This window comes from Aquarana catesbeiana, linkage group LG08 (genome assembly GCF_042186555.1).
Source record: "Aquarana catesbeiana isolate 2022-GZ linkage group LG08, ASM4218655v1, whole genome shotgun sequence".
NCBI classification, from domain to species: Eukaryota; Metazoa; Chordata; class Amphibia; order Anura; family Ranidae; genus Aquarana; species Aquarana catesbeiana.
Genome location: NC_133331.1, coordinates 19378880 through 19404078, shown reverse-complemented (window position 1 = coordinate 19404078; position 25199 = coordinate 19378880). Strand labels below are relative to the sequence as shown.

General features: G+C 44.0%; 1 protein-coding gene across 3 annotated transcripts in view; it reads right to left on the bottom strand.

Annotated features, from left to right (window-relative positions):
- LOC141105623 (C-type lectin domain family 2 member D-related protein-like) overlaps positions 1 to 25199 on the bottom strand; it is a 55433-nt gene that overhangs the window by 17895 nt on the left and 12339 nt on the right. For all 3 annotated transcript variants that reach the window (XM_073595582.1, XM_073595580.1, XM_073595583.1), the window contains 3 exons: positions 21841 to 21900; positions 16630 to 16683; positions 7074 to 7133 (listed from right to left, as the gene is read on the bottom strand). In XM_073595582.1, coding sequence (XP_073451683.1) covers positions 7074 to 7133; positions 16630 to 16683; positions 21841 to 21900 — 174 coding nt within the window. The remainder of the gene's footprint in view (positions 1 to 7073; positions 7134 to 16629; positions 16684 to 21840; positions 21901 to 25199) is intronic.

The following is a 25199-nucleotide window of genomic DNA, read 5'->3' as shown; positions in this document are numbered from 1 at the left end:
TACGCCTGAGAGCCTACTCAGGAGATTAACATCTATAGCAGGAGAAGAACACTCATATTGCTACATCTAGTCTTGCTAGAAGGGCAAAATGAAGGCCATGCACCGAGCTGTAACCTATTTAGTCGGGTATACATGTTTATACTTCATCTTCAGGCCATAAAACTCCTCTGAACCGAACATCCTAAGTTCTTATTAAACGGGGCGATTCATTATCGCCTTCCTCCAGTGACCCATAACTCTACTGGGCTTCAACCCTAGGAAATGGCTCTGGCATCCCTGAATGTAAGGGGTCGAGGCTTTCTGACATGTGACATCTGCACCAGAACTCCTGGCCCTTTCACGGAAGAGAAGGCTGAAATACAAAAAGGTGATACATGTATTATTAATATCACAAATAAAAAAAAAATCATAGATTGTGGACATAGCACAATAGATTTAGACAGAAAGGACACAAGCATAGACATCAATGTTGTGTATCTGAGTGTGACTAGCTAAACCAAAATATCAAATATGGGAAGAGACCCAAATCTGAACCTCACAGTCTGGTTTTCTGATGTGCGGCCAATATGTAAGCATTAAGACACAAACACACCTTAAATGCTGCGCATTTCTGAAGTGCAGCTAGCTAGGTCATAACTGGTAAATACAGAAAGGAAGGGAACCCACTTTTACAGTGGCATTTTACTGATGTACAGCAAAACAAGGCAATAAAGAGAAGACAGAAAGACCCAAACTTCTATGTTGCGTATTTATGACGAACCACCAAGTACAGTTATAAGACAATCCTTCCTGTTATGCAGTTCTGTAGTGCAGTTACATAGAACCAACAGAGAAAGAACACAAGCAACCTACAGCATTGTGTTTTTCTGAAGTGCCATAAGGTAAGGCAATATGAAACAGAAAGCACCAACAAGCTTCAATGTTGAGTACTTCTGCTGTGCAGCCACATAAAAACAAACAACAGACAGCCTTTACAGCTGCGATCTTTCTGGTCTACTGCAAAATAAGGCAATAACTCCACAATGAGTATTCCTGCAGCATTGCAAAACCTGAACCAGAAGGGACAGATAAGCTTAGGGTTCCCACACCCGTGCGACCCAACCTGCCACTTGGGACTGCAAGACGCATGAGAAATCATATACTATGGCTTCCAAAGGGTACCATTCGTGACTGTGCGACTCCAGGTCGCAGCGTATCCAGCAGTCCCTGCTTACGGAACCACAGACCTCAAGATTACACAGGTCGCAGGAAAAGCGGTTTTCGGGTCGAACAAACAAGCGGTCCCCATGCTGTGGCTCCCTGGAGGAGTGCAGCCAACAACCCCCTACTGTGTATACCTAAGAAACAGCAAGGAAGATCAATGAGAAACACCACTTACTGCTGTGCCTTTCTGATATACGGACGATAAGTCAGTAAATATAGGACATACAGGACACAAACAATGTTCAATCTTTGTGTATGTCTGATGTGTAGCATATACCAATACTGAGCAGAGATGTCATTACCCTCAATGTGTCTCCCTGCTGAGCAGCAAAAACAAATCAGAAAAAGACAAACAACCTTCACTGTTGTGTCCTTTCTGATATGCAGCCAATAAGGCAGTAAACCTTCAATTTTGTATGTGTCTGATGTGCAACAACAATCTTGAATAGAGATAGCACATCCATATTCAAGTGATTTGGCATGTGACTCAACATGTCAAATCGCATGCCTAAAATTGGCAGCCATTGCCGTTAATAGCACTGTCTGAATCAGCCCAGGCCACTTTGTGGTGCTGCACTGATTACCAATGGCAGTATGTGTACTACCCCTGGCACAGGCTCAATTTTGTATTTTCCAACAAAATCAGGACCATCCGTCATCACTGCTGCCTTTCTGATAAGCAACCAATAAGGCAGTAATACAGGACCCACAGACAAACCTCAATCTTGTATATGTCTGATGTGCGATAATATAACAGTTCTGAATAGAGATAGCACATCCATATTGAAGTGATTTGGCATGCAACTCAACATGTCAAAGTCGCATGCCTAAAATCGGTAGCCATTGCTGTTAATAGCGCTGTCTGAATCAGCACGTCACTTTATGGTGCTGCACCGATTACCAATGGCAGTATGTGTACTACCCCTGGCACAGGTTCAATTTGTATTTTCCAACAAAATCATCCATCTTCACTGCTACCTTTCTGATAAGCAACCAATAAGGCAGTAATACAGGACCCACAGACAAACTTCTATCGTGTATATCTCTAATGTGCAACAATCTAACAATTCTGAATAGAGATAGCACATCCATATTGAAGCGATTTGGTATGCGACTCACATGTCAAATCGCATGCCTAAAATCGGCAGCTATTGCCGTTAATAGCACTGTCTGAATCAGCACGACGCCACCTTGTGGTGCTGTACCGATTACCAAAGGCAGTATATGTACTACCCCTGCCATCAATCTTTCCTGCTGCCTTTCTGATAAGCAACCAATAAGGCAGTAATACAGGACACAAAAACCCCACAAAACAGACCCCAATCTTGTGTAGGTCTGATGTGCAGCAATATAACAATTATGAGCAGAAATGTCATCACCAGACTCAATGATGTGCGTTTCTGGCGTGCGGCACAAAACCAGAAAGTACAGACCACCTTCCCTGTTGTATTTTCTGATCTGTAGCCAAACAAAGCAGTACCTTTAGGATATAAAGGACACCCAACAAGCTTCAGCAGAGAGGTCACAAATCCCAATGTGTACTTTAGTTGTGCCACCAAACACAAACCTTCACTACTGAGGTCTACTGGTGAGCAGCCAAGAAGGAGTCATGGTGTATCCCTTTATGAAATAACCAAACAGGAGCAAATTATTTCATAGGCATAGCCTGGGCTGTAGATACTAATCCTTCACCACCAGTGAAGGAACCAATCCTAAAATGGTTGGACACCTTACCTCCGTAGATTGAGCAAACACTAGCCAGCTCATACACGGGTGGGGCTGATCAGTAAGTCTCAATGAGCCCCGCCCTAGAGACCAATATAAGACCTCTAAAAAGGGTGGTTACCAATTTAGCCTGGAGGTAAATAGCCACCTGCAGCCCTTAAAGAAGCAATCCTATAGCCATCTAGCTCTTGCATATGTTTGCACAGAAAATCCTTAATCAAAGGATATAGGAAAAACGATTTATGGTAAATCGCTTTTAGATCTGTCACTGAGTGGACTGTAGCCCAAACCAACAAAAAGGTTTTTCTTACCCCCTGCATTAAAATATAACCACAATGTAAGAGTGGAGTGGGAGGTTGGAGCTTATGAAAAGTTACCCATAGCAAGCAACCCCCAAAAGGAGGATCTGTCACAAGGGAACCCCTACTGTGCCACACAGAAGCTTGGTCCCTGCCACATTGTTGAAAGTTAGGTCAGCTTTTAAGCATCTTGGAGCAACTTTAAGCAGATTCCTAGCAGCTGGGCTAATAGGGCCAGATAACCTAGTGCACCTGCTGAGCAAGGGAGCTTACTCCTGAATCCTTCAACCATCGCACCATTAATAACTTGTTCAGTGGTATACCTGGCCAGTAAGGAACTCTTTGTTCTACCAGGTCACCCTCTTTGCTGTATTCACCCCTACTAATGTACCACAACTGGGTATGTAGGGAGAGGCTGGCAACCTACTGTTGTGATAACCACAGTGTCTCTGCTATAAGAGGAAGCTGTGGCTGGTGGTTTTTAGCAGTAGCTTCTGGGCTATTTTGTTATGGAGACCCCAGGTCCTGCACTGCACCACTCAGTAAATACAGGTGGAAGGGGAAAAAAATGCCTTACCTACCTCTTTCCCATCTGAGGTGGTTTAGGCACACTCGCTCCTCTGCACCACTTGTCCACCATACAGCATCTCTGATGTAGGAGGGAGCTGTGGCTGGTGTGTTTAGCAAAAGCTTCTGGGCTATTTGAATCCAGACCCCAGGGGAGATTATCTCAAATGCCCAGAAACCATCTGGCTGGGATTGGGGATTTTTGACTCACCGTTGTCATCTTCCCCTTTTTCCACAGCCACCGGGCTTGCTTTTCCATCCTTATGGTCCACACGCAAAGAGGATAGCCGCCAAAGTGCCCCCCCCTCCAACTGCTGTCCCTTTAGGGAGCTGCAAGGTTAGGCTGTGTCCTGCACTGTCCAGTCAGTATATACACATGGGGGGGGGGGGCAATGCCGTACGTTCCTCATTCCCATGAGGTGGTTTAGGCAGACATTCACCATAGTAAACTGGTGCCTCCTCGAAAGGAGGATGTGGGCGCCTGCTCCTGCTGACTCTCAGCCTTCCCTTCTGGGTAAGAACGCGGGTCGTTCAGGCGGTGCCCTCTCCAGCAGCCCACGCGAGCTACCAGGGACCCAGGAGTCAGGGGATACGATCCCCCTGGAAAGAACCGACGGCCAGCACCCCCGTCTGAACGGACGTCCGGACAGGTAAGGGGGGGAAGACAGGATAAAGGCCCCTGAAGTTCTGGGGACACCACTGTACCCAGGGGCCTTCAGCTCTCAGGGGGGCTCTTCCAGTTTCTGCTGCCCCCCCTGAGGAAAGGATAGGGGAACCCCCCGGGAAGGATAAATATATCCCGCCAGACCCAGAGGCTTCCCAGGCATTTGGTCCGGCTCCCAGGGGGAGACCACCAGCCCCAGGCTTCGGTCATTTGGAAAAAAACAAACAGTTTCGCCGTGTAGGGAGAAACACAATCAAAAACTGAGGATCAGGGGGAAGGGTGTGGACTTAAAACAGCTGTTGAATGATTGTGTTTCCTGTGGGGAGGAGCCTCTCATCTCTCAGGTGTGCCGTCCTGGAAGATGACTTGAGAAAAATGTTTTTTATGTCTTCTTTTATTCTATTATTATTATCATAATTATAATAAAATATTAATTGGGTATTCAGTAATATTCATTTTTAGCAACACCCATCAGTTTTTTTCTTTTTCTGTGTAGTATTTGTTATTTTTCACCTACTCATATATTTTATTTGATTGCACTTTCTTGTAGCTAAACTTGCATTTTTTCCATGATAAATATTTCCACCTTTCTTTTATCTTTTTGTTTTAGTAAAAGTGTTTTTGATACACTGTATCTGCGTGGCATATTGCTGTCAATGTACTTGCTCTCCCTCTGCTGGTGAACATGTATTAATGCAGTTTGTATTGTTGGTATACTATTCTAGTTTGAAAGACCCAGGATACATACTGTACATTTAGTGATTTTTTTTTTAACTTGTTAATCCTCATAAGTTCCATTTTACATCACTACTTCCTTTTGTGTATTTTCTACATATATATTTTACAAAATGTTCATTTTTTTCCCCCTCATTGGTGATCTGACCACAAATTCTCCAGGTTTTTCTGCTATTTAGAGTTTAAATCTTCTCCTGTAGTGGTGGTCCCCAGGCTTAAGAAAGGGTCTTGATGCCTGGAAACCTGTTGCTGTTGTTCCCAGTTACTGCTGGTAGCTCTCCCTGTTGTCACATTGTGCCCCACTCCTGCAGCTTCCTAGCTCTCTGAATGTCACATATGTTGTTATTGATGGCTGCACACTTACATCAGTTCAAGGCTGAGCTGGTGAGCTGCTCTGTATCCTGGACCTTTCCCAATTCACCTGTCTACATGTGACATCTCAAAGTTTCTGATTCCTATTCATCATGGTGCTGGTTGTCCTGATCTTTGATGAGAGTGGATGTTTTATATTACCCAAATAAAATGTTATTGTTGCCGACATCTTTTTGGGCTCTGCTCATTATGCTCACTCCAATCCACAATGCTCATCCCTGAGCAGCACATGTTAGAGCAAAACCACCACGAGTAGTCTAATGTGCAAAAGTGCATTAGACCCCATAGCTGAATTATTCCACAAGAAAAGCCCTCCATTCCAACCTGCTGAATTCACTTTCTGAGGGTCAGGCTGAGCTGTTGTACAGAAGTTTCCAATGGCCAGTCTGAAATCTGCAGTACTAAGTGATGTGATGTTACCTTCAGGCAATCCCTGAAAACTCATCTCTTCAGGGAAGCCTATCAAAAGACTTGGTAACATAGGTCTATATGGGCGAGCTTCTAGTCTTAATCTTATACCTGCTCTCTTACCCCGTTTCTGTTTCTTATACCTCCGTTTCCTCCGGTGTCTCCCAAGAAAAACAGCAGCACCTCCAACAATTCCTTTGGATGCTTTAGTGGCAGCCCCAGCACACTCAGCTAAACATGAGCTCTCCAGGGGAACTTTTAGTGTGCTGCACCTCCACTGTTTAGCTTGCTTGCTTTTCCTCCAGTGCTTTTCTTGTTTTCCTGTCAGCTCTGCAGCAGCTGCCATGGCATCGATTGCAGTCTCAGCACACTTCCCAAAGTGCTGAATCTCTGGCAAAGCTCCTAGCAGGGCACATAGTGAGGCAGGACATGAAACCAAAGGCACTAAAGCGTTGTCCTGGCCTTCCATAGTACACACAGCATTTTCCTGCCTACAGCAAATACCCAGCAGCTCCTCTCGCTCATAGCAAACAGTACTAAGTGATGTGATGTTACCTTCAGGTAATCCCTGAAAACTCATCTCTTCAGGGAAGCCTATCACATCTCCAACTAATCTCCTACCACTTCCATCAGCTCATTCCCCACAGTTACAACCTTTTGTACCACTTTCCCCACCCTATTAGATTGTAAGCTCTTCTGAGCAGGGCCCTCTTAATCCTCTTGTATTTTATTGTATTATAACTGTATTGTCTCCTTTTTAAATTGTAAAGCGCTGCGTAAACTGTTGGCGCTATATAAATCCTGTATAATAATAATAATAATAAATGTGATAAGCCATAACTTCAAATGCTAATCATTTGCCAATTGCTTTTTTTTCATTATCACAGAGAGATATGAGACCACACTATACATTGCTTTACATGTCTCTTGGACGGGTTTATACAGGTAGAATTTGAATGCAAAATTACAAGCTGAGTCTGACAATACAAATACAACATGGGCAAGTTCAAATACCAACCCAAGCTGGAAAACAGCCAACAAAGGAACAGCAATACATCTCAGTACAGTACACAGTCGTACATATGTATGTTTTTTCATACCTTGATCATGATTATCTGCACACATTTCTGGGTCTCTGTATGTGAAGGGTGTTGAACTTCCTGTACAGAGAGAAAAAACATAACTTTTTATACATCTATTCTTAGAACATCAATATATCAATGTACAGTATAGGAGCAGCAAATAAAGTTTTTTCACATACCTGCATTATTAATTTTTATTTTATTTTTTAGTTAATGTTTTTTGATTTTTATTGTGTTTCCTTATGCATATGTCTATACGTGTATAAATGTATGCATGTGTGTACATGCGTGTGTGTACATACATGTGCATATTGTCATGACAAGGCGTGTGGAAATTAGTGGCATACACATGGATCACCCTATATGTATGGCAGCTGATTCTCTTTTTTGGATAATTGCCTGCAGTCAATTAAGACAATCAATGGGTGGAGCCTGTGATCTTTAGAGCTACTATTTTTATTTCAAAGTTTTATGTCTGTGATGTGGTTATGACTAAGGCCTTATAGGGTGAAACGCGTCAATTGACTTAATCTGCGTTTGTTCATTGTGCCTATTCAATAAAATGAAGACATTTTAAGAGCAACAACCGGAGTGTTGATCATTTTTTCTACAGCAAATAAAGTGTACAGCTACTACAATATATGGCCAAATCTTTGTGGACACCCCTCCAAATGATTGCATTCTGGCGCTTTTATGTTCTGTGCAGGGTGCATGGGAGAAGGGCACGATTGACTTTGATGGGACGCCCATACGGATCTTCACTGACATATCTAGGCAGACCCATGTTATGAGAGGCCTGCTGCGGCCATTGCTAGAGGTGATACGGGAAGCTGAAGCCACATACCGCTGGGGCCATCCCTTTCATTTGATTGTCAGGAGGCAAGGTTCAGAGTTTCATCTCCACACACCAGACCAACTGCCTGACCTGTTCCAGTTCATCGCCAAACCTGCCGTCAGTGTTCCTAACTGGTTCGACTACCTGCTATCTCAGGAAACTCCAAGTCCAGCCCTGACCAGGCAGCAGCGGGTCAGGCGATCGCGTTCCCGTCCACCAAATCGAGACGCCTTCAGACCACATCCAATGTCATCCGAAGATTGACCGCTTTCCCTACTGTACGGACTGGTAAGGTTGTGCAATATCCCCCTCCTGCAGTTTCTCCCATTTATTGTTTTGTGTTTTATGACTTCTTCAGAAACTGCACCGTCAACCGCCAGGATTTTTGGTTAATTCAGGAGACGTCACTTACGATCTCTTTTTGTCTCACCGACACTGTTTTCAACTAACTGGCCAGTTATGTCTACAGCAGAAGATGACGTTTTTCTTTTTTCTTTCACCCCGAGTGCTTTTTCTTTGTTTTTGGGGACTATCTTGGCGGGGGGGGGGGGTATTATGCATTCCAGATTGCTAGATCACAATAAGAGTTGACCTGAATATTTTTGTTCCCAGCTGAGTATGATGGGACCTAATTAGTTGAGACGTAATTCAGGTTGCTTCAGCATTTACGTTACTAATGTTATTTTCCTTTTATTTCTGGCCCACTTAACCTTATTTTTCCCTCCAATTTCTGCAAATGTTTACTTTCCAGGAAGGATGGTGTCCCGGTCTTGATGCATCGGGGGACGGGACGGAGGAAACTCGGGCAGGCTTTACCTATCGGTATCTATGACCTGTGTAGGGTCCATGTGACACAGAGCCCTCCTCCAAATGCAGCAACGCTCTGCGGTTATAAAAGACTGGTATTTACATATGTTATATGAGTGTTAAATGCTAGCTGGATTATATTTGATGTTAAGTTGGTCCTAACGTTTAATTATTTCTTACGGTTCTCATAGCCCCTGCCTAGTGCATCTCCTAACTCAATTAATTTTTTGTTTAATTTTTGGTCATTGAATTGTTTGATAAAAAACAATCCTCACTGCCCTGTTCACCCCCATTTAGGGCGGTCACCCGATTGGACTTTCTAGTGCTAATCGGGGGTCCAGAGAGTAATTGTATTGCTAGATTGCTTTTCCCATAACCCTCTCCCTCTATCCCCCTCCCTCCCCTCCCCTTGCTTGCTCTCCCCCTCTCTCTACCCCTCTTTTGCCCTCTTTTCCTTTTTTGGTGGTGTTGCCCCTTGGCTGGGTGGGGACTGGGGCTGGAGACGATTGCCCACCTCACTTTATTGTTCTTGTTTGCCAGTGCGATAGTTGACGCTATGGGTCTCCTAAAGGTCACCTCCCTCAATGTACGTGGCCCTAATGTTCCAGAAAAGCGCTCCCAGCTACTAACTGATCTGCGCAAAGGCAAAACCCAAATTGCCTTTTTACAGGAAACGCACTTCCATGGTGACCGTATTCCTAAATTGACTAATGGAGCATTCCCGACGGCATACCACAGCATATCGCCCATCTCCAAATCCAAGGGGGTCAGCATCCTTGAAGCAAAATTGGTACCGTGGATGTTTGAGGTGCAGCGGGTAGATCCCCAGGGTCGTTTTCTTCTTTTGAGGGGAAGGGTGTCTGATGTGCAGGTCACCTTCGCCAATGTCTACTTCCCCAATGTGGACCACAATTCCTGCGGAAGCTGCTACCTCAGTTACTAGAGTTTTCAGAGGGGGTGCTCATCTTTGGGGGGGACCTTAACTTTACGATGGATCCCCTGTTAGATGCCTCACACGGCTCATCCCATCTTTCCTACGCCCGCCTCAAGCGAATGAAAGCGGACCTTCATGCTCTGCGCTTGATAGATTCTTGGCGTCTGTCCCGTCCTCAGGATAGGGACTATACATATTTCTCTCCAGTCCACCACTCCTACTCGAGATTGGACTATTTATTGCTATCACATAAGGACCTAGCTAGGGTGGTGAATACCTCCATAGATGTCATCTCCTTTTCGGACCATGCACCGATACATTTGACACTTCGGCTGGGGCCGGTGACTCGGACTCCACCCTCGTGGAGGCTTAATGAAGCCATGCTGCAGTCAGAGGAGATCCGCTCAGAAATACAGGCCAAGTTGCGGGAGTATTTTTCTGTCAACGAAGCCTCAGTTCCTAACCCCTTAATGGTCTGGGAGGCCCACAAGACAGTTGTAAGGGGCATTTTAATTAGCATAGGTGCCCGCCTTATGCGGGAAAGAACACGCTGCATAGACGAACTCTTCACTCAGATCTGTACCCTAGAGTGCGCTCATAAGGCTAGTCTTGCCCGTTCCACCCACCGTGAACTCCTCAAAGCTCGCGAGGAGCTTCGGGCACTTCTGTTTCATAAAACGAAACAAAAACTGGCATGGGCACGCCGAACGATGTACGAGTACTCCAATAAACCCGGTTCGCTACTAGCCAGAGCACTGCGTGGTCCCCGTACCAAAACCTACATTTCCCACATTTTGTCATCCTCCGGTCGGAAGATGACCGCATCGTCTGATATCGCAGCGGAGTTCCGATCATTTTATGAAGGCCTCTACAACCTAGATAGGCCACCGCCTGAGGACCCAAATTCCGCTGGGGGATTTACCCCCCAATCTTATCTGGCCACGTCGGGTATGCCCTCACTTCCGACTGCTGTTCAGGAAGAATTAGAGGAACCCATCACCTTGGCGGAGCTGGGTGTGGCATTGGCAGACTCGAAGCCCAGGAAAGCCCCAGGCCCGGATGGTTTCACACCGGCGTACTATAAGACCTTCTTGGAGACGCTCTCTAAACCCTTGAGAACCCCGTGATAACACCATTAGGGTAATAAACTTAATTCATGCAGCCAGGACATCACAGCGACCCCTTCTCCTGCTGTCTACAGACGCAGAGAAGGCTTTCGACCGTGTAGACTGGTCCTTTATACAGGCCACCCTGGAACACATCGGTCTTCGCTCATCGATGCTTAGTTGGATATTATCCCTCTATTCCCATCCTACGGCTGCAGTTAAGGTCAATGGGACAAGGTTGAGCTATTTTACCATTCGCAATGGTACCCGACAGGGATGTCCTCTGTCTCCGCTAATCTTTATACTTACGTTGGAACCCTTCCTTTGCAGGATAAGGGCGAACTCGGCATTATCGGTTACCACAAATCCTCCGGAGGCCCATAAAGTAGCCACTTTTGCGGACGACCTCATCTTTTTCTTGGCAGACCCACTTGCCTCACTTCCTATCCTACTTCATTCCCTCCGAGTCTACGGGGATCTCTCCCTGTTCCAAATTAACTTAACCAAATCCTCTTTACTTAACATTATGGTGGGCACGGACATAGTACGTCATCTGTGTGCGGAATACCAGTTACATTGGGCAACGGATACTATCCCTTATCTAGGAGTTGACATTACCCCTGACTCTGTAAAATCTGTACCAGGCGAATTTCACTCCTCTACTTCTTCGTCTAAAAACGGATCTGCATCACTGGCACTCCCTAACCTTAACATGGTTTGGTCGATGTAATGCCATCAAGATGACCGCCTTGCCTAGGGTGCTTTATCTGCTACAGGCCCTCCCCATTCGCCTCCCCCTCCTTTCTTTAAGCAAATCCATTCGCTGTTCCGCGATTTTGTCTGGTCGCACCGAAAACCACGTATTAAATTGCAACTTCTTCACATGGCAAAACACAAAAGGTGGGATTGGCCTCCCTGATGTGAAAGCTTACTATAGGGCAACACACCTCACCAGAGTAGTTGACTGGCACTGCCATGCGGAGGCGAAACAGTGGGTGGCAATGGAGTTGGAGGATTCTGATGGAACGGCCAAGAGCTGGCCATGGATCACCACTCCCATACCGAAGGCCATCGTCGCTCACCCCACACTAGGAAGCACAATTCAGGTGGCGAGAGACGCCTTCCGACACTCTTCGGTATCTCCGATACCTTCACCTATGGTGCCAATCCCGGGCAACCCTGATTTTCTACCCGGTTGTCGGGGTCCTGTATTCCGTTATCTGACGGCGGAGGGCAGGTGGCCACATCTCCATGACTTCCTAGGCCCGACTGGCCAGCTCACGGCGGACGCTGGGATGCCAGGTTCCGATCCTCCATTGGATTTTTTGAGTGGCCTCCAACTTCGCAACTTTCTACGCCGATGTGCACGGACTCCGGGCATATTGCGCCAGCTTACAGAGCTGGAACAAATCTGCCACCGCAAAGAACCAACCCACCATTGTTTATCGCTGATATACTCCTCCCTGATATCACCAGCAGAAGGGTTCATGCCTCCCTTCCTCTCTAAGTGGGAAGAGGAACTAGGTGTACAATTCACTAAACCACAAAGGGAAAAGATTCTGCATTTTGCCCAGAAATCATCCCTGGCCACCAGAGTTCAAGAGACATGCTAAAAAATTGTGACTCGTTGATACAGAGTGCCTTCCACTCTACACCGTTTTTTCCCCACAAGTTTCTAGTATATGTTGGCGGTGTGGGGTGGGAGAGGGAACAATGCTCCATATTTTTTGGGACTGCCCCGAAATCAAACCCTACTGGCAGGAGGTGGCACGCACAATTGGGCACCTGACCGGTGTTGTTTTTGAGGGGGACCCCGGGGCCTGCTTGCTGCATCTCTCTAGACGACCAATCAAGAAATATAAAGCCTCTCTTACCATCCAATTACTGAATGCCGCCAAGGCATGTATACCCTTGTGTTGGAGATCGGAGTCCCCACCAACGAAAACACAGTGGTATGCCAAGGTGAACAAAATTCGAAACATGGAAGATCTCACCGCCACACTGTACGGCAGGGAGGAGGCCTTTCGGGAGACTTGGCAACCATGGCAACACTATATTTATTCTGAATCGTACCTCCTAGAGGTGGCACAGGCTGAATGATTCCGGGGCCCGGGTTGCTTGCCTAGCCGGGGGGCACCACTGCTGCTCCCTTTTTTTTCTTCTTTCTTTTCCTCTTCCTCTTTCTTTCTCCGCCTCTGCCGCTCACCACCCTCCGCTCACCCCCCCTTTTTTTTCCCTAACTGTGGGGGGCTCTATTCCTTCCCCCCCGCCCTCGCTCCCCTTCTTCTGTTCCTCCTCCAATCCCTTTCAGTTGTGGGGAAAGTTTAGTCAGATACTGAGAATATCCTGATATATGTTACCTGTCTGTGCATCCCACAACTGGACTCAGCTTGTTTCCTGGGGGGCTTTCTTCCCGGCCAGCTGGGAAATTTTTAATTATAATCTCACTGGTCAGTCTTGGTAGCTATACGGGTCCAAATGGGTTATTAAGATGACACTTAGGAAGCTTTTCCGGTTGAGCTCATAGAATGCTCCACCGCATAGTTTAATCCCTACATGCACTTTGCTGAACATGTAATTGAGGGGCATGTTTGTTTTTCACTTCTGATATGGTATTTAACCCTTTACGTGACATGTTTTTGATGCAATTACCTCTGTATATGCTGTCATTTGTTCTATTTTTCTTTGATAATTAACATGTGATGTCTTTGAAAGAAATAAAAGAATTACAAAAAAAACAAAACAAAAAAAAACACACACTGTACCTGATGGGGATATGGATAATACAGCCCTAGGGAAAAAACTATGCTTTAAGCGATTAGTGTGCGTTTTAAGTGTCCTATGTCTTTTCCCAGATGGCAGTGGGACAAACACACTGTAACCTGGATGGGTTGGATCAGTGCCTACCATCAGTGCCACCTACCAGTGCCCATCAGTGCCGCATATCAGTGCCCATCGTCAGTGCCCGTCAGTGCCCGCTCATTGGTGCCACCTCATTGCTGCCGCCTTATCAGTGCCTGTCAGTGCCGCCTTATCAGTGCCCATCAGTGAAAGAGAAAATTTACTTATTTACAAAATTTTTAAACAGAAACAAAAGCAAAACTTTTATTTTTTTCAAAATTTTCAGTCTTTTTTTATTTGTTTCGCAAAAAATAAAAACCCCAGAGCTGATCAAATACCACCAAAAGAAAGCTCTATTTGTGGGAACAAAATGATAAAAATTGTTTGGGTACAGTATAGCATGACTGTGCAATTGTCATTTAAACTGCGACAGCGCTGAAAGCTGAAAATGGGTCTGGGCAGGAAGGTGTCTAAGTGCCTGGTATTGAAGTGGTTAATGCCTTTCTTTAATTCATTCCGAGCTTTCCTATAGGCCATAGGGTCGCCCAATCTAAAGGCCACATCCCTTGCTCTAAGCTGTGCCCTTACTTTACCATCCAACCAAGGCTTTTGGTTTGGGAATAACTTAGTTTTTATAACTAGGAACATCTCCATACAAAAGCGAATATAACCTAGAGCAGATGAAGCATATTCCTCTAAGTCTGCATCCTGTGCAAATATATTGCAATCAGTTGATTCAAAGCACTCTTGGAGGAGTAAATTTGACTCCTCGCTCCAAACCTGTACAGTTTTAATATCTGCTGTTGTTCTGCAAACAAGAGGCTTATAAGATGGGGTCATCATTGAAGAGGTATGATCTGATAGACCAAGATGTGGCAACAAAGTAGCTTTATATGCACTGGAAACATTTGTATATACCTGATCTAAAATATTGTTCTCCCTTGTTGGAAAGTGCACATTCTTATAAAATTTAGGAAGAACCGTTTCTAGCTCCACGTGGTTGAAATCGCCAGCCACAATCACAACCCCCTCTGGATGTGCATTCAGCTGAATGTTAATAGCATTGTATATTTCCTCCAGAGCCAGCTTAGAATTAACCTGTGGAGGTATGTACACAGCCACAATTATAACAGTAAATTCTCTTGGTATAAGAAAAGGTCTACATTTTAGCATAAGATATTCCAAATCAGGTGAACAATATGTCCCGACAATATTGATAGTTGTACTCCATTCATTGTTAACCACTTCCGGACCGCCGCACGCCGATGTACGTCCAAAGTTTGTTGGCGGATATCGTTGTTATGGCAGCAGCTAGCTGCCATAACCCCAGTATCCCCGTTTTCGTGCGGCGGCCCTGCTGCGGATTCACCGCAAGATCACTTTTATCGGTGGCGGGAGAGGACCCCCCCCTCCCGCCGCGATCCAGTGCCCTCCGCCTCTTACCTGAGCCGTCGGTAGCGGCGGAGGCGATCGCGTCCGTCTCCCTTCTGTGCCTGGAGACGAGTGAGGTTAAGATGGCGCCCACTCGTCTCCATGACAATGCTGATCGGAAGCAACGTCAAAACGTCACTTCCGCCCACGCCTCTAAAAGGCATATTTTTTTCAATGTCATTTTTTTAAATTGCATTTTAGTGTAAATATGAGATCTGTGATCTTTTTGACCCCCCAGATCTCATATTTAAGAGGACCTGTCATGCTTTTTTCTATTACAAGGAATGTTTACATTCCTTGTAATAGGAATAAAAGTGACACAATTTTTTTTTCTTAAAACAGTGTAAAAATAAATAAAATAATGTAAAATAAATAATAAAAATAAAATTTTTTTAAAAAAAAACCCCCGTCCCGACGAGCTCGCGCGCAGAAGCGAACGCATACTCGAGTAGGCCCACATATGAAAACGGTGGTCAAACCACACATGTGAGGTATCGCCACGACCGGTAGCGCGAGAGCAATAATTCTAGCCCTAGACTTCCTCTGTAACACAAAACATGCAACCTGTAGAATCTTTTAAACTTGCCTACTAAGAAAAAGACTTGGTAACACAGGTCTATATGGGCGAGCTTCTAGTCTTAATCTTATACCTGCTCTCTTACCCCGTTTCTGTTTCTTATACCTCCGTTTCCTCCGGTGTCTCCCAAGAAAAACAGCAGCACCTCCAACAATTCCTTTGGATGCTTTAGTGGCAGCCCCAGCACACTCAGCTAAACATGAGCTCTCCAGGGGAACTTTTAGTGTGCTGCACCTCCACTGTTTAGCTTGCTTGCTTTTCCTCCAGTGCTTTTCTTGTTTTCCTGTCAGCTCTGCAGCAGCTGCCATGGCATCGATTGCAGTCTCAGCACACTTCCCAAAGTGCTGAATCTCTGGCAAAGCTCCTAGCAGGGCACATAGTGAGGCAGGACATGAAACCAAAGGCACTAAAGCGTTGTCCTGGCCTTCCATAGTACACACAGCATTTTCCTGCCTACAGCAAATACCCAGCAGCTCCTCTCGCTCATAGCAAACAGTACTAAGTGATGTGATGTTACCTTCAGGTGATCCCTGAAAACTCATCTCTTCAGGAAAGCCTATCACATCTCCAACTAATCTTCTACCACTTCCATCAGCTCATTCCCCACAGATACAACCTTTTGTGCCACCTGCCCCACCCTATTAGATTGTAAGCTCTTCTGAACAGGGCCTCCTTAATCCTCTTGTATTTTATTATATTGTCTTCTTTTTATATTGTAAAGCGCTGTGTAAACTGTTGGCGCTATATAAATCCTGTATAATAATAATAATGTGATAAGCCATAACTTCAAATGCTAATTATTTGCCAATTGCTATTTTTCATTATTACAGAGAGATATGCGATCACACTATACATTGCTTTACATGTCTCTTGGACGGGTTTATACAGGTAGAATTTGAATGCAAAATTACAAGCTGAGTCTGACAATACAAATACAACATGGACAAGTTCAAATACCAACCCAAGCTGTAAAACATCCAACAAAGGAACAGCAATACAGATCAGTACAGTACACAGTCGTATATATGTATGTCTTTTCATACCATGATTATCTGCACACATTTCTCGGTCAATGTCTGTGAAGGGTGTTGAATATCCTGTACAGAGAGAAAAAACATAACTTTTTATACATCTATTCTTAGGACATCAATATATCAATGTACAGTATAGGAGCAGCAAATAAAGTTTTTTTCACATACCTGGATAATTAATTTTCATTTTATTTTTAAGTTAATGTTTTTTTAAATTCATTGTGTGTTCCTTTATGCATATGTCTATATGTGTATAAATGTATGCACATGTGTACATGCATGTGTGTACATACATGTGCATATTGTCACTATTAAGGTGTGTGGAAATTAGTGGCATACACATGGATCACCCTATATGTAGTGCAGCTGATTCTCTTTTTTGGATAATTGCCTGCGGTCAATTAAGACAATCAATGGGTGGAGCCTGTGATCTTTAGAGCTACTATTTATTTATGCTATGCATTTATGCTTGTACACGATTGGATGATGGAAGCCAGCAGAGCTCTCCCTCATTTACCATCTGCAGCCCCACCATTGCCATGAATGCAGCACCCCCATTGCCAGGAATGCAGCACCCACCTCCTGGGCTTTTCTCATCCATTGTAGTCAAATCACTTGTATGCTGTCAGAGCTTAATTTTTTTGCTTCATAGAAACCTTCAGTAGGTGAAGTAGAGGTTGCATTGCTGACCACCTTCTGAAAAAGCTGTTTATCCTAGCTGTATCATTTCTTTTTTTTTTTTAAGATAAGCATGAAGCCATCAAAGTCAAAATTAGTCTCTGTACTTCTTCATTGTTCTGGTCTGCCAGACAGCCAGGGGCCCAGCGTTTTTAGAAGACTAGCAGTGACATCCTCCACTCTGGCTCCTCTTTGCTTTTGAGCCAGTTCTTCGCCACATTTGCTAAATCATTTTTCTACTATGCTGAAAAATGGTTTGTAATTTGACATGCAAGTCAGAACACATACAGCTGATTGAGTCAGAGGAGGGACATTTCCATCCCTCTCCAGCATGGCAGTTCTGCTTTGAGTCTTAGGGGATGGATCATAGAAGTCATACCAAGCAGTCTCCCCCTGCAGAACCTTTTCACAAACTTTGTAAGACCTTAGGGATATATAAGCTTCATACATTCTCTCCTAAAGGTCTCAATGAGAGTTGTGAGCTTGACACAGTATTGTGAAAAATGTTTTTTATGTCTTCTTTTATTCTATTATTATTATCATAATTATAATACAATATTAATTGGGTACTCAGCAATATTAATTTTAGCAACATCCATCAGTTTTTTCTTTTTCTATGTAGTATTTGTTCTTTATCACTTACTCATATTTTATTTGATTGCACTTTCTTGTAGCTAAACTTGCATTTTTTCCATGATAAATATTTCCACCTTTCTTTTATCTTTTAGGAAAAGTTTTTTTGATACAATGTATCTACGTGGCATATTGCTGTCAATGTACTTGCTCTCCCTCTGCTGGTGAACATGTATTAATGCAGTTTATATTGTTGGTATACTATTTTTGTATGAAAGAACCAGGATACATACTGTACATTTAGTGATTTTTTTTTAACTTGTTGATCTTCATAAGTTCCATTTTACATCACTTCTTCCTTTTGTGTATTTTCTACATATATATTTTACAAAATGTTCATTTTTGTTCCTCTCATTGGTGATCTGACCACCAATTCTCCAGGTTTTTCTGCTGTTTAGAGTTTAAATCTTCTCCTGTAGTGGTGGTCCCCAGGCTTAAGAAAGGGTCTTGATGCACAGAAACCTGTTGCTGTTGTTCCCAGTTACTGCTGGCAGCTCTCCCTGTTGTCGCATTGTGCCCCACTCCTGCAGCTTCCTAGCTCTCTGAATGTTGTGTATGTTGTTATTGATGGCTGGACATGTGCAATTCGTTTTGTTCAGAATTAGTTTTTTAACAAATTTTGACAAATTCGTTGAGTCGGAAATATCTGAATTAACGAAAACCTGTTTAACTAATTTTTCCGAATATTCGTAAATTCGAATATTCGAAAATGTGTAAATTCGTACATTCAGAAATTCGGAAATCTGAAATATTAATTAACTAATAATAACTTAACTATTACTAACTATTAAATTCTAGGTATTGTAATTTCCTTTCAAATTTGGCTGTTAGTGAACATAACAAATACAAATTTATCCGAAGTTACGAATTATCCGAAATAACGAATGCCGTATCCAAATGAATGAAACTTAATGAATTAATAATATTAAATAATAATAATAAAAACTTGTTTATTAAAAAAAACTATTATTATTTATTATTAATTTGTTCCGTTCCATTTGTTTAGATGCGGCATTCGTTATTACGGATAATTCGTAACTTTGGATAGATTCGTATTCGTTACGTTCACTAACAGCCAAATTTGAAAGGAAATTACAATACCTCTAATTTAATAGTTAGTTACTATCTCAGATTTTTTAATTTTCGGATTTTCGAATATACAAATTTTCTAATTTACGAATGTACAAATTTACGAATGTATGAATTTAAGAATGTAGGAATTTACTAATTGCGATTATAAGGAATGACCTGAAAAATGAAAAAAACCAAAAAACGAATGAAACGAAAACGAAAATGTATGAATTTCTTGGCAGTGCACATGTCTAATGGCTGCACACTTACATCGGTTCAAGGCTGAGCTGGTGAGCTGCTCTGAATCCTGGACCTTTCCCAATTCACCTGTCTGCATGGGACATCTCAAAGTTTCTGATTCCTATTCATCATGGTGCTGGTTGTCCTGATCTTTGATGAGAGTGGATGTTTTATATTACCCAAATAAAATGTTATTGTTGCCGACATCTTTTTGGGCTCTGCTCATTATGCTCACTCGAATCCACAATGCTCATCCCTGAGCAGCACATGTTAGAGCAAAACTACCACGAGTAGTCTACTGTGCAAAAGTGCATTAGACCCCATAGCTGAATTATTCCACATAAAAAGCCCTCCATTCCAACCTGCTGAATTCACTTTCTGAGGGTCAGGCTGAGCTGTTGTACAGAAGTTTCCAATGGCCAGTCTGAAATCTGCAGTACTAAGTGATGTGATGTTACCTTCAGGCGATCCCTGAAAACTCATCTCTTCAGGAAAGCCTATCACATCTCCAACTAATCTTCTACCACTTCCATCAGCTCATTCCCCACAGATACAACCTTTTGTACCACCTGCCCCACCCTATTAGATTGTAAGCTCTTCTGAGCAGGGCCCTCTTAATCCTCTTGTATTTTATTGTATTATAACTGTATTGTCTTCTTTTTAAATTGTGAAGCGCATAGTTGCCAACATTGTAAAAAAAAAATGTTGGACACTTTTGTGGCTGTAGGCGGAGCTGTACAATAATTAGGGGGTGGGGCATTCGTTTGTAGGCGTGGCTTATGAAAATTATACAAGTGCGGTGCGCAAAGCGACGAAAATGGGTGTGGTTTACGCAACATAGTGGGCGTGGCTTAAATGGGCGCGGCTCAAGAGGGTGTGGTTAGAGTCTGAGATGAATGAGGGAGGGAGAGGGATTAGAGGGGGAGAGGGATTAGAGGGGGAGAGGGGGAGAGGGAAATGAATGGACAGCAGCCCCAGATCCTACACAATAAAAATATGTGTATTCTAGAAAGTTTAACAATCAGCAGATAAAGATACTCCAAACACCTGGTGTTAGCACTTCAATCATCCCGGCACCATGGTTGTTATGGTGTCAGGATGATTGAAGTACATTATTTCTATTTTTACATTGTAATATAAAATGAAATCATTCAACTCACCATAATGCAGAATCAGTGGGATCCCTGAGCGTGTCACTAGCCATGTCGCCTGCCACCAGCCGTCTGTCCTTGCGTCAGATGTCCCAGCAGAGTCCGTCCTTGCATCAGGTGCCCCCAGCGGAGCCCCCTCACATCAGGTGTCCCCAGCGGAGCTCCCCCTCACATCAGGTGTCCCCAGCGGAGCTCCCCCTCACATCAGGTGTCCCCAGCGGAGCTCCCCCTCACATCAGGTGTCCCCAGCGGAGCCCCCCTCACATCAGGTGTCCCCAGCGGAGCTCCCCCTCACATCAGGTGTCCCCAGCGGAGCTCCCCCTCACATCAGGTGTCCCCGGCAGAGCTCCCCCTCACATCAGGTGTCCCCGGCAGAGCCCCCCCTTCACATCAGGTGTCCCCGGCATAGCCCCCCCCTTACATCAGGTGTCCCCAGCGGAGCTCCCCCTCACATCAGGTGTCCCCGGCGGAGCCCCCCTCACATCAGGTGTCCCCGGCAGAGCCCCCCCTCACATTAGGTGTCCCCAGTGGAGCCCCCCTCACATAAGGTGTCCCCAGTGGAGCCCCCCTTGCATCAGGTGTGTGTCCCCAGTGGAGCCCCCCTTGCATCGGGTGTGTCCCCAGTGGAGCCCCCCTTGCATCAGGTGTGTGTCCACAAAGGAGCCCCCCCTCACATCAGGAGTCCCACAGCGGTGCCCCCCCACCTCAAAGGTGTCCTAGTAGTGTCCGCAGCATGGCTAGAACCCCCACCCCTTTCCATATCAGACAGGAAGACGGCTGGGGCGGGGCTAGACGGAGCTCCTGCGTCGCCGCCCACCCTCCGCCCCGCTCCGCCTCACCCCGCCTACCCTCCCGCCCCGCTGCCAGTCTGATATGGAAAGGGGGGGTGAGGCGGAGCGGAGGGTGGGCGGCGACGCAGGAGCTCCGTCTAGCCCCCCCAGCCGTCTTCCTGAACTTCATCAAAATGGCGGCCGGCAGAGACATTGTCTCCACCGGCCGCGGACCTCTAGCTGCGGCTGCGGCGAATCGTGAAGAACCGTATTTCACCAGAAATTCGGGAATGGCGTCTAAGTCCTGGGAATGTCCCGGGAAATCCGGGACAGTTGGCAAGTATGAAAGCGCTGTGTAAACTGTTGGTGCTATATAAATCCTGTATTATAATAATAATAATAATAATGTGATAAGCCATAACTTCAAATGCTAATTATTTTCCAATTGCTTTTTTTCATTATCACAGAGAGATATGCGATCACACTATACATTGCTTTACATGTCTCTTGGACGGGTTTATACAGGTAGAATTTGAATGCAAAATTACAAGCTGAGTCTGACAATACAAATACAACATGGGCAAGTTCAAACACCAACCCAAGCTGTAAAACATCCAACAAAGGAACAGCAATACAGATCAGTACAGTACACAGTCGTACATATGTATGTTTTTTCATACCTTGTTCATGATAATCTTCAGCCTTTTCAAGGTACCTGTTTGTGAAGGGTGTTGAATATCCTGTACAGAGAGAAAAAACATAACTTTTTATACATCTATTCTTAGGACATCAATATATCAATGTACAGTATAGGAGCAGCACATAAAGTTTTTTCACATACCTGGATTATTAATTTGCATTTTATTCTTTAGTTAATGTTTTTTGAATTGTATGGTGTGTTCCTTTATGCATATGTCTATACGTGTATAAATGTATGCATGTGTGTACATACATGTGCATATTGTCACTATAAGGTGTGTGAAAAGCAGTGGCATACACATGGATCACCCTATGTATGGCAGCTGATTCTCTTTTTTGGATAATTGCCTGCGGTCAATTAGGACAATCAATGGGTGGAGCCTGTGATCTTTAGAGCTACTATTTATTTCAAAGTTTTATGTCTGTGATGTGGTTATGACTAAGGCCTTATAGGGTGAAACGCGTCAACTGACTTAATCTGTGTTTGTTCATTGTGCCTATTCAATAAAATGAAGAAATTTTAAGATCAACAACCGGAGTGCGGATCATTTTTTCTACAGCAAATAAAGTGTACAGCTACTACAATATATGGCCAAATCTTTGTGGACACCCCTCCAAATTATTGCGTTCTGGTCCTTTTTAGTGAAGTGGTTCAGGCTGACACATACAAAAACATTTTAGACAATTGTGCTCTTCCAACATTGAGCTTACACTTTGGGGAAAGTTCTTTTTCCATTCCAATATGAGTGTGGCCCTGTGTATAAGGTCACTTCCATAAAGACATGGTGGGAACGGTTTGGTTTGGAGGAACTCAAGTGTTCTGCACAGAGCCCTGACCTAAACCCTACTGAACCCCTTTGGTTTGAATTGGAATGGGTGCAAGTTCCCAAAGGTGGACCCCAAAATCTTATTGAACGTCTTACCAGAAGAGTGGAGGCTGTTATAGCCACAGAACAGGACCAAACTCCAAATGAATGGCCATGGCTTTGGAATGGGATTTCCAACAAGCTCAATTGGATTTTCATTATTTGAATTTTTTGCATAAATTAAAGATTTTTTGGCATATGAATACCATGGTTGGTCCTCCTTTCAACTACTTCCCCATCCCTTGTCTGGTTCCCCTTAATTATAGTTAATCATTAGCCAAGTTGTGGAGGTACCCCGTCTCTATAAGACGAATTGGTCTCTGTTGCCTCAAAATATCAGTAGTTTGAGATCCATCTTTTATATATATTTCTTTTTATAAAGAGCAGCTCATTGTACTCCCACAGGTTCTAACTTATCTTGTTATGTGTTCATTATTCAGACACCATCTGCTCCCAACCTCTATAAACAAAGGTAATCAGAGAACACCTGATCCACACACACACACATACTGAATATACTTACACAAGCACACATGCAATGTGATAAAGTTTTCCACAAATATCATATGACATACAAAGGTTCAACTGCCATATTTGTATTCTATATGTCCTTGGCTTCCATGAAGTTTAAAGGAGACGGTCTTTTCTAAACGGTCAAACTAATAATCTGTGTAAATACTCTCAATAATATGTGGAAAATGCAAACAAATCATGCCAAAAAATTTTTTCCCCCTGGTTTTAAGCAGAGCGGGAAGTATAAGAACTCTTGTTAGGTTTTTATTGCTTTCTGGGGATGTTAGAGAGTTCCTTTCACTGCAGGGGTGGATTTACTAAAGGCAAATAGACTGTGAAATTTTGAAAGCTCCAGAGCTTAGTAAATGAGGTAATATGAGGTAAATGAGGTAAAATTTCATAGTTACATAGTAGGTGAGGTTGAAAAAAGACACAAGTCCATCAAGTCCAACCTATGTGTGATTATATACATTATATATATATATTTCACTTTACAAAGAACAACCAATCACATGCAAGGAAAATTAAAAAAAACCTGCATTAATGCTTGTACACGATTGGATGATGGAAGCCAGCAGAGCTCTCCCTCATTTACTAAGTTCTGGAGTAGCTGCTCTTTCAGAGTGCAACTGCACTTTTAAAAGTGCACAGTACATTTGACTTTAGTAAATCAATCCCTTTCCTTTCTAGTCAAACCCTGGAGAGCAGTAAAGATCTAACAGAGGTTCTAAGACTACCCACACACACTCAAAGCTAAGGAAAATAAGTTTGGGATGGACATACACTAAAAGTTTGTTTATTTATGTCATTATTAATTACATTTTTTTTTTTTTACAGGTTCACATTTACTGTTATATAAGAACATTCTTTAGAGGGAAGGGCGGGATTGTCACTGCTTATACACTTTAAGTACTATGAATAAGAGCCAGTGAATTCAATAATATAATTATTAATAGCATATTATAGACTTAGGTGTAATTATGATGCTAAAATAGGAGTCAGGTCACTGAGTAATATTTAAAGAGGGAGTCCACCTAAACCGCCAAGAAAAAAAAAACATTAAAAGCCAGCAGCTACAAATACTGCAGCTGCTGACTTTTAATACATGGCCACTTACCTGTCCCAGGGTCCAGCGATGTCGGCAGCCGACGCCGAGAACCCGCTCGGTTCCCGGAAGCTGCCGCCGCCATCCTAGGTGAGGGAATCAAGAAGTGAAGCGTTGCGGCTTCACTTCCTGGTTCCCTACTGCGCATGCGCGTGTCGCGCTGCGCGTCCCAAGTGGTCCCCGCTCTCTCCTGGGAGCTGTGTGTTCCCAGCAGACAGCGCGGTGGGGACGGGAAGAGGCATAGACTCCCATGGGAGTCTATGCCGGAAGTGGGTGCAAATACCTGTCTTAGACAGGTATCTGCACCCCCCTCCCCCCTGAAAGGTGCCAAATGTGACACCGGAGGGGGGGAGGGTTCCGAAAAGCGGAAGTTCCATTTTTGTGTGGAACTCCGCTTTAAAGCAGAATTCCCGGTTATGTATTCATTAGAAATGAAAAAAAAAAAATTTAAAGTAGTTCTGTTGTGAAATATTAAGAATAGGCGGCCAAGTGGTTATCACTTCTGCCTAGCAGCATTAGGTTTTTGGTTCAAATCCCAACCATGACACTACCTGTCTGGAGTTTGAATGTTCTCCCTGTACCTGTGTGGGATTCCTCCGGGTACTCCGGTTTCCTCCCACACTCCAAAGACACACTGGGGGGTAATTGGCTCCTGTCTAAATTGGCCGCAGAATCTGTGTGCGTGAATGCAGGTTAGGGACCCTAAATTGTAAGCTCCTTGGGGGTAGGGACTGATGTGAATGTACAATATATATTTAACCGCATCCATACCAGCCAACACAGTTTTACTGCTGCAGGTTGGCTCCCCTGCACGAAACCACGCAACTATATGTTGGCTTGCGGGGTCCAGATAGCA